General features: G+C 47.4%; 1 protein-coding gene and 1 non-coding gene across 7 annotated transcripts; one reads left to right on the top strand and one right to left on the bottom strand.

Annotated features, from left to right (window-relative positions):
• Window positions 1-289: 289 nt before the first annotated feature.
• Window positions 290-362, bottom strand: TRNAR-ACG (transfer RNA arginine (anticodon ACG)). The gene has a single exon. It is a non-coding gene; the product is annotated as a tRNA-Arg (tRNA).
• Window positions 363-577: 215 nt separating this feature from the next.
• Window positions 578-9,512, top strand: PRMT5 (protein arginine methyltransferase 5). 6 transcript variants are annotated; one of them, XM_054529803.2, is made up of 18 exons: window positions 578-813; window positions 1,452-1,570; window positions 1,855-1,940; window positions 2,402-2,536; window positions 3,237-3,349; window positions 3,496-3,545; window positions 3,755-3,918; window positions 5,014-5,175; window positions 5,345-5,422; window positions 5,517-5,575; window positions 5,661-5,783; window positions 5,870-6,045; window positions 6,880-6,989; window positions 7,200-7,293; window positions 7,476-7,592; window positions 7,799-7,863; window positions 8,986-9,054; window positions 9,310-9,512. In XM_054529803.2, the coding sequence occupies exons 1-18, from the start codon at window positions 704-706 to the stop codon at window positions 9,358-9,360; spliced, it is 1,881 nt and encodes a 626-aa protein (XP_054385778.2). In that variant the 5' UTR covers window positions 578-703; the 3' UTR covers window positions 9,361-9,512.
• Window positions 9,513-9,550: the final 38 nt, after the last annotated feature.

Genomic DNA, 9,550 nt, shown 5'->3' with positions numbered 1-9,550 from the left:
AGTAGCTGAGTTAGCAGTTTATTTTAATATGTAACATAGTAAGGTGACAAAGCTCATTTTAATAGCACCAGCCATTAACCCAGTTTTCTCAATGTTTATATGGACGTAAATAATGACACAAGAAAAACACTTTTGAAGGTAGTTACGGGAAAAGCTAACATTACATGGCTGCATAACTCAACTAACTTAGGACCTGATAATGAAAGCATGAAGATAATAAAGAAGCATCAAACTGCGAAAGGAAAGGAAAATTAGAAAACGCTCAAGCAGCGTAGCTGCCAAGAGCCCCCGAGCCAGCCAGGAGTCGAACCTGGAATCTTCTGATCCGTAGTCAGACGCGTTATCCATTGCGCCACTGGCCCTGAGATGAGATCGTTTTTCTCCGTGATGGTACTTCAAGGTTATACTGCAGGGTTTCATGGGAGGTGTAGTCTCTTAACGGAGTTCTGCAGATATACTAAGCATTCTGGGAGATTGAAGTGCGTCAGGAACCAGACCCTGAGATTGGTGGATCCACGCCGTACGCCACTGTGCAGCCCGCGGATTGGCGGGAAAAGCCACTCCCCATCCCTGCCGTTCGGGAGCTGTGGCAGACGCTCTGGTTGTTAAGGCGACTCGTCCCGCCTTCTGGGGGGCTCTAGTTTGACTTTGTGATTGGCTACTAGTATCAAGGAATCCCGGCGTGGACAGCGCGAGGAGAAAGATGGCGGCGATGGCGGTCGGGGGTGCTGGTGGGAGCCGCGTGTCCAGCGGGAGGGACCTGAATTGCGTCCCCGAAATAGCTGACACACTAGGGGCTGTGGCCAAGCAGGGGTGAGGGCCGGACCTCCACGAGCGGAATGCGGGGTCCGAACTCGGGGACGGAGAAGGGCAGACTAGTCATCCCGGAGAAGCAGGGGTGAGGGGGTCGGCTAGGATGAGGAGGGGAGAGACTATTACTCGTTGGAGGGGAGGAGCCTCGGACCCAGTAACGTGAGGAAAGTAACTTGTGGGGGGCCTGTGGTCACTGAGTCCCAAAGTTGGGAGAGTTGTTGGGTAAACTCTAAAGGGCCCTGGAGGTCGCGATTATTGTCTGGGAGTGGGAGGAGGTGTTAGGGGGCAAGGGAGAGAACAGGCTAATCTTGACGGGGGAGGCATGGGCAGAACTGGGGCAAATCTGGGTGTGATGGTCTTGGAAACATAGTGACACCTGAGGAGAAAAAAAAATTCTACTTGTGGATTTCCATCATTTTCTCCTTACTCATATTTCCCATGGCTGTGTTTTAGGGAGAAATTCAGGCACAGTACAGCAGAGTTGATATCCCCCAAGGTGGTCTGAACTCAGCAGCCTAGTAGGTTGAACTGATGGCAGCTGAAAGGGCTGTGCAAAATCAAAATAGCCTAAATCCAGTTGCTTGGCTCTCTGGCACTGCTGCTCTCTTTACATGATTCTGGGTCTGTCGCGGTTGTAGGTTTGATTTCCTCTGCATGCCTGTCTTCCATCCGCGTTTCAAGAGGGAGTTCATTCAGGAACCTGCTAAGAATCGGCCCGGTCCCCAGACACGATCAGACCTACTGCTGTCAGGAAGGGGTAGGGACCATCCCATATGCCCCTTAATTATTAGAGGCAATAACAACTTCTGCTTTATCGGGGCCCTCATTCTCCTCCTTTTCTAACTTGGATATATTTGTTAGTCCCTGGGATATAGATAACTTGTTTTCTCCTTGCTTCTCTATTCTGCATCAGGCTATCCCATGTCTATGTAGAAAAAACCTTTGTCTCTCATTTCTACTCTTGATTCCCAAACTAAAAATTGAACAAGTAAAGTGCTGAACCTTATTCAGTATTTGTCTTTCTTGGGTGGGGGAGTGCAGACTGGAATACGCTAATTGTGGGAAAGCTTTCTCCATGGATTCGTCCAGACTCAAAAGTGGAGAAGATTCGCAGGAATTCCGAGGCGGTAAGACTGTTTGACTTCTCTGCTGGATTTTTCTAACCAAGCTGGGTGGGGAGAGTGGTCCCCTCCCATCCCCAATAACTTGGTAAATCAACTGATATAATGAAATTAAAGCTATTAGGCTGGGTGCCGTGGTGCACCTAATATAATCCTAGCACTTTGGGAGGCTGAGGCTGTAGGATCACTGGAGCTCAGGAGTTCGAGACCAGCCTGGGCAGTGTAGTGAAACCCCATCTCTATAAAATATACAAAAATTAGCCAGGCATGGTGGCACATGCCTGTGGTCCCAGCTACTCAGGAGGCTGAGGAGGGAGGATCAGTTGAGCTTGGGAAGGTCAAGGCTGCAGTGAGTGGAGACTGTGCCACTGCACTCCAGCCTGGGTGACAGAGTGAGACTTTGTCTCAAAAAAAAAAAAGCTGTTTGCTTATTAGCTCAAAATTTTTCCTCTTCATCTCCGTTCCAGGCCATGTTGCAGGAGCTGAATTTTGGTGCATATTTGGGTCTTCCAGCTTTCCTGCTGCCCCTTAATCAGGAAGATAACACCAACCTGGCCAGAGTTTTGACCAACCACATCCACACTGGCCATCACTCTTCCATGGTATAGCTGAGGGGCTCCTTTCCTGCTGCATATCATAGTAGTCAGATTGTGCTAAGTACCTTCTTGTGCCTAGCCATTCAGTGAAGGGTGTGTTTGGCAGAACTGAAGTATCAGTATTGCCGGGCACAGTGGGTCATGCCTGTAATCCCAGCACTTTGGAAGGCTGAGGTGGGCAAATCGCTGAGCTCAGGAGTTCGAGACCAGCTTGGGCAGCATGGTGAAACCCTGTCTGTATAAAAATCAAAACAAAAACAAAAACAAAAAAACACAAATTAGCTAGGTGTGGTGACACACGCCTGTAGTCCTAGCTACTTGGGAAGCTGAGGTGGGAGGATGACTTGAACCTGTGAGGTGGAGGTTGCGGTTAGCTGAGATTGCACCACTGCACTCCAGCCTGGGTGACACAGCCAGACCTTGTCTCAAAAAAAAAAGGTCAGTATTGCACACCTCTCCATCTAAAAGTGGTATGAAGAGAGTTTCAAAACATGTAAATGTAATTATTTTGGAAACTTACGTAAGACAAGGCAGATATTTACATAAGGATCTATATATAAGGTACATGTTCACTTACAAAATTACAAATTGGGAAAAGCATATAAAGGGATTAACGAGGTCTGGATGAAGTTTTGTTTTATCGAGGGAAACTTTCTGGACCCAATGAGTTCAGAAGAGGGTTCTAAAAGGGTGACTTCATGTGCAGTTCTGGATGCGGGTACCCTTGGTGGCACCAGAGGACCTGAGAGATGATATAATTGAGAATGCACCAACTACACACACACAGGAGTACAGTGGAGAGGAGAAAACGTGGATGTGGTATGTCTCCCTTTGCTGCTGTACCAGGGTGCAAGGGATAGAGTGAGGGGAAGTACAGGGTGCAACCTGTAGGGAGGTCTCCTTGAGCTGTGGTGATTGGTCGGCCATATCTAGTTGACTGTACTTTTCTGTATTTGACTGAACAGGTGGCACAACTTCCGGACTTTGTGTGACTATAGTAAGAGGATTGCAGTGGGTGAGTCCATGAGAATCCTGGGATGGGTGTTGCTTCTCTTACCTCCTGTGAATAAGAATCAGGAATTTTGTATATAGTATACAATTTTGCGACTTCCCCTCTGTCTCAGACTGCCTTTCTCTTAAAGAAGTAAACAGATTTTGTACAAAGGAGCAAGGAAGGGTTTCTTGCCTGGCAGTGGTTGACAGTTTTTCTTTTGCCTCATGTAGCTCTTGAAATTGGGGCTGACCTCCCATCTAATCATGTCATTGATCGCTGGCTTGGGGAGCCCATCAAAGCAGCCATTCTCCCCACTAGCATTTTCCTGACCAATAAGAAGGGATTTCCTGTTCTTTCTAAGATGCACCAGAGGCTCATCTTCCGGCTCCTCAAGGTGAGTGGTAGGAGGGTCCTAAAGGTAGTCCAGCTATACATTGTGCCTTATTTACCTGTGTATGATCGTTTTTTCCTGTGAGGCTGTCTCTTTTTCTTTGGTTTCTGGGGAGCAATTTCAGTGAAGTTGGGAGTCTTGAGAACAAAAAGGTAAATGCCAGTAGTAGCCCTAGAAACCTTTCAAAACAAACCAAACCTCATGAGAACTTTGCAGAAGGTTTCATTTAGGAAGTTACAGCAAGGATCCATGAGGCTGTTTGGGTGTTGATGATACTTTTATGGCATAAGAGGGCTTTTTCTTTTTTCTTTTTTTTTTTTGAGACAGAGTCTCACTCTGTCACCCAGACTGGAGTGCAGCGGTACGATCTCAGCTCACCGGAACCTCTGCCTCCCAGGCTTAAGCGATTCTTCTGCTTTAGCCTCCTGAGTAGCTGGGATTATAGGCATGCACCACTACTGCCCGGCTAATTTTTGTATTTTCAATAGAGACAGGTTTTACCATGTTGGCCAGGCTGGTCTTGAATGCCTGACCTCAAATGATCCACCCACCTCGGCCTTCCAAAGTATTGGGATTACAGGCATGGGCCACCACGCCCGGCCAAGGGGGCTTTTTATGTTTACTGAAGCCTCATGCTGCCTTTGTTGGTATTGGGACAGATGCTAAAGAACTGTTGGTCTGGGCCAGGTGCAGTGGCTCATGCCTGTAATCCCAGGACTTTGGGAGGCTGAGGCGGATGGATCATCTGAGGTCAGGAGTTTGAGACCAGCCTGGCCAACATGGTGAAACCCCATCTCTAGTAAAAATACAAAAATTAGCCAAGCATGGTGGCACGCACCTGTAGTCCTAGCTACTTGGGAGGCTGAGGCAGGAGAATTGCTTGATCCTGGGAGGTGGAGGTTGTGAGTGAGCCAAGATCACGCCATTGTACTCCAGCCTGGGCAATAGAGCGAGACTCCATCTTTTAAAAAAAAAAAAAAAAAAAAAGAGAACTGTTGATCTGGACCTTATTTTACATTAGGGCTCTTTGACCATATACCATAATATTCCAGAATCTTGGTTTGAGGGCTGTGTCTGATGATCTGACTTTTCTCACAGTTGGAGGTGCAGTTCATCATCACAGGCACCAACCACCACTCAGAGAAGGAGTTCTGCTCCTACCTCCAGTACTTGGAATACTTAAGCCAGAACCGTCCTCCACCTAATGCCTATGAACTCTTTGCCAAGGGCTATGAAGACTATCTGCAGTCCCCGCTTCAGGTGGGTCTGGAGTGCGCTGAGAGGAGGAAGGTGGGGTGGAAAATGTTTCTTGAGAATATATGCCTCCAAATTTTACTAAAGCTCAGAAAGCAGTGGAAAGTTTTTGATATTTTAGTGCATTGTCTTTTGCCAGAAACCAGCTAACTTTGTCCTTTTCTTCATTCATCAGCCACTGATGGACAATCTTGAATCTCAGACATATGAAGTATTTGAAAAGGACCCCATCAAATACTCTCAGTACCAGCAGGTACTGTGTGGTGCCCAGGGTGAGGAAAGCACAGGGCCAGCATGACCTGTGGAGGATGGGATTACAACCATGGGCTATTCTCTCCTCCCTCCAGGCCATCTATAAATGTCTGCTAGACCGAGTACCAGAAGAGGAGAAGGATACCAATGTCCAGTGAGTGCTTTCCCCTCAATCTCAGGGACTTGCATCCTACATCTGTATATGCCAAGTCTGCTTGACTCTTCCCTTTCTTTCTTAGGGTACTGATGGTGCTGGGAGCAGGACGGGGACCCCTGGTGAACGCTTCCCTGCGGGCAGCCAAGCAGGCTGACCGGCGGATAAAGCTGTATGCTGTGGAGAAAAACCCAAATGCCGTGGTGACGTGAGTAGCAACCCGCTTGCTGGGAAGTTAGTCCTCATTGCCAAATTTCCTTAACATCTCTCCTTACCTTATTGTCTCTATTTCAGGCTAGAGAACTGGCAGTTTGAAGAATGGGGAAGCCAAGTGACCGTAGTCTCATCAGACATGAGGGAATGGGTGGCTCCAGAGAAAGCAGACATCATTGTCAGTGAGCTTCTGGGCTCATTTGCTGACAATGAATTGTCGCCTGAGTGCCTGGATGGAGCCCAGCACTTCCTAAAAGGTGCCCCTAGATTGGGGTGTAGGTGGAGGGTGATGATGGGTGAGACAGCAACCTGGGAGGAGGGTACAGGGTTTAGGGGAAAGTGGGTTGGACCTGGGTCACATCATATGAGTTTGAGAGCCACTGCTTCACTACCTCTGTGCCCTTAGCAAATGAAGTCATCTCTCCAAACCTTAGTGTTCATATTTGTAAAATGAAGGGAGTGGGCTGGGCGCGGTGACTCATGCCTGTAATCGCAGCACTTTGGGAGGCCAAAGCGGGAGGTCAGGAGTTTGAGACCAGCCTGGGCAACATGGCGAAACCCCGTCACTACTAAAAATACAAAAATTAGTCAGGCGTGGCAGTGCACGCCTGTAATCCCAGCTACTCGGGAGGCTGTGGTGCGAGAATCACTTGAACCTGGGAGGAGAAGGTTGCAGTGAGCCGAGATTGTGCCACTGCACTCCAGCCTGGGCAACAGAGCGAGACTCCATCTCAAATAAAAAAAAAAAAAGTAAATATGACATAGGTACCCTGAGCTTAGCTTTCATCAGGAACTTTTGTGGGACTTTGTGACCCCACAAAAGTTAAGAACCACCAGATTAGACTATCTTGGGTTCTTTCAGTTTTAATCTGTGTGGCTCTGTAAATTAACCTAGAAGTGGAATCCTCCGTGACAGTAGTTGGAAGCAGGCTGGCTTAGTAATGTGACAACATGCATTTGTCTCTTTCTTCCATGCCCATGCCAACGTTGGTTGGTTTTGACATGGGAGGTTTGCTCCTTCTGATCCTTCAGTTAGTACAGACATACCATTTCCCTCCCTCTGGAACTAATTTGACCATCCTGCTGTGCAGATGACGGTGTGAGCATCCCTGGGGAGTACACTTCCTTTCTGGCTCCCATCTCTTCCTCCAAGCTGTACAATGAGGTCCGAGCCTGTAGGGAGAAGGACCGTGACCCTGAGGTAAAGAACCACTCTCTTCGGAAAGAAGTGGTACTCTTTAGTCCTCTTCTTTTTCTGTATTTGCATCAGCTATTTTCTTCTGCTGGGGATGAAGAGGCGAAGAAGTTAGGGATTGGGGAAGCACTAAAGTAAAACTTTTTTTAATCCTTGGGGAAGTAGTTATCTCGTGTGTCTTCCCCAACACACTCTCTCTCTTTCTGTCTCTGACAGGCCCAGTTTGAGATGCCTTATGTGGTACGGCTGCACAACTTCCACCAGCTCTCTGCACCCCAGCCCTGTTTCACCTTCAGCCATCCCAACAGAGGTAGGTTCTTTTATAGTTGTCCTCTGACTAGAGGGGTGTGGGCTTCTTCCTTCCTCCTGCTTTCTTCCCTTGCTGTCCCTAGTCTGCCTTATCTACTCTTCCTTTCCTTGGTCTTGCTCATGCTTTATCAAGTTGTCTAGAGCTTCTGGCCCCTTGTCACCCACATAATTATTTCCTGGCAGATCCTATGATTGACAACAACCGCTATTGCACCTTGGAGTTTCCTGTGGAGGTGAACACAGTACTACATGGCTTTGCCGGCTACTTTGAGACTGTGCTTTATCAGGACATCACTCTGAGTGAGTGTCTATGGTAGTAGATGGCAGAGTATGAGGGTGTGCTGCCTGGGCAGCTTATATGTACATGTGTCATTTAGATTTATGGGGGGCCCAGTGCTCAGTGAATGGAGATCTTTGTTTGTGTGATTAGAGAAGAGACCCTCTTCAACATAGGCAAAAGGCACAGCCATGGAGACCTCTGTTTTTTCATTACTTTGTCCACACAGGTATCCGTCCAGAGACTCACTCTCCTGGGATGTTCTCATGGTTTCCCATCCTCTTCCCTATTAAGGTAGGAACTGCTTTTAAGATTCTGTAGTTAAGGAGTAACCTTTGCCTTTGGTATTGTGCTTCTTTCCTTCTCCCAGGAAGATAGTTGACTATGACTCGTGTTCTCCTGATTTCATATGCTCTTGGATCCCAGTGGTAGGTGTTGGGAGTATTTGGAGTGGCCTTCTGCCTGGCTTTCCCGCATCTACTCTGGCTACTCTTCTGTCTGTTCTCTACTTTGAGCAAGAGTCATCTTTTAAAAACTCAAATTTGATCTTATCTCTTTTTTTTTTTTTTAAAGAGACGGAGTCTCTGTCGCCCAGGCTGGAGTGCAGTGGCGCAATTTCAGCTCACTGCAAGCTCCGCGTCCCAGGTTTATGCCATTCTCCTGCCTCAGCCTCCCCAGTACCTGAGACTACAGGTGCCAGCCACCATGCCTGGCTAATTTTTGTATTTTTAGTAGAGATGGGGTTTTACCGTGTTAGCCAGGATGGTCTCGATCTCCTGACCTCATGAGCCGCCCACCTCGGCCTCCCAAAGTGCTGGGATTACAGGCATGAGCCACCGCGCCTGGCCTGATCTTCTCTCTCTTTTTTGCTTAAAATGCTTCAATGCCTTCCCACTGTCTTTAGGATAAAAGTCAAAATCTGGGACATTGCTTGTAAGACTTGATGTGATCGAGTGTTTGCTTACCTTTGCAGCTACTGTCCCCTTGCTTACACTGCTTCAGCCTTATGGACCTTCTTTTTGTTCTAATTGTCTATCTTCTTTCCTACCTCAGGCTTTCATGCCTTTCTCTTGCCTGTGAAGTTCTTTGCTTGTCTCTTCACACAGTTAACCTATCTTCTAGGTCTTCTTTAAACATTTTTATTGTGAGATAAACTTTCTCTGATCTCCTAGACTAGGTTAGTGTTCCCTTTCATAGGTGTTTTTCTAGCACTCTGTACATGTTCACAGCTCTCACCACACCTTTGATTATTTGTTCAGTGTCTTACTGTTCAGTGTTCTGATAGGCTTCAAATAACTTTCAAAGGGTTGGGACAGTCTTGTCATGTTTATCATTTTATCTCCACACCTACCTTAATACATTGCCATGTATAATTCATTAGCTTCACCCTGAACCTCCCTGTCTTTCTTCTTACAGCAGCCCATAACGGTGCGTGAAGGCCAAACCATCTGTGTGCGTTTCTGGAGATGCAGCAATTCCAAGAAGGTGTGGTATGAGTGGGCTGTGACAGCACCAGTCTGTTCCGCTATTCATAACCCCACAGGCCGCTCATATACCATTGGCCTCTAGCCCTGCGTGCAAGTGTCCAGAGCCTTGGAAGCAGCTTCAGGTTCTGCTCCTGTAGTACAGAAGGTGCAGTACATCTATGGGCTGTGATTCCCCTTGCCCATCAGAGAGGAGCATTTCAATCTGCTTTCCTGCCTTACATCAAGGTGGACAAGGGATTATAATTAATTGCAGGGCTCAAGCCACCAATCTATGAAGACCTCAGGCCAGGGGTTGAGGAATTAGTGCTGGATTTGAAGCTACGCACTCAGCCTCAAGAACTCCCTGGAATATCTCTGAGAACATGGGGTTTGAATGGATTTTCAGCCCTTCTCTGTTCTTGTTTTGATGGTTTTGTGTAAGAGGAAATACAAATAAAGTTATAGCCCTTTACTGCACCACCATGCTGCCCCCTGCCACTATTTTCCCACACCTC

Source organism: Pongo abelii, chromosome 15 (assembly GCF_028885655.2).
Source record: "Pongo abelii isolate AG06213 chromosome 15, NHGRI_mPonAbe1-v2.0_pri, whole genome shotgun sequence".
In the NCBI taxonomy this organism is placed as follows: domain Eukaryota; kingdom Metazoa; phylum Chordata; class Mammalia; order Primates; family Hominidae; genus Pongo; species Pongo abelii.
The sequence above is the reverse complement of the archived record's forward strand: the minus strand, read 5'-3'. Positions and strand labels throughout refer to the sequence as shown.

Bases quoted from the DNA above. Each gene is read 5' to 3' on its own strand.
- PRMT5 (XM_054529803.2), top strand. From the start codon at position 704: ATGGCGGCGATGGCGGTCGGGGGTGCTGGTGGGAGCCGCGTGTCCAGC. The intron at 7,294-7,475 runs GTAGGTTCTTTT...ATTTCCTGGCAG, and splicing joins CTTCAGCCATCCCAACAGAG to ATCCTATGATTGACAACAAC. The intron at 7,593-7,798 runs GTGAGTGTCTAT...TTGTCCACACAG, and splicing joins TTATCAGGACATCACTCTGA to GTATCCGTCCAGAGACTCAC.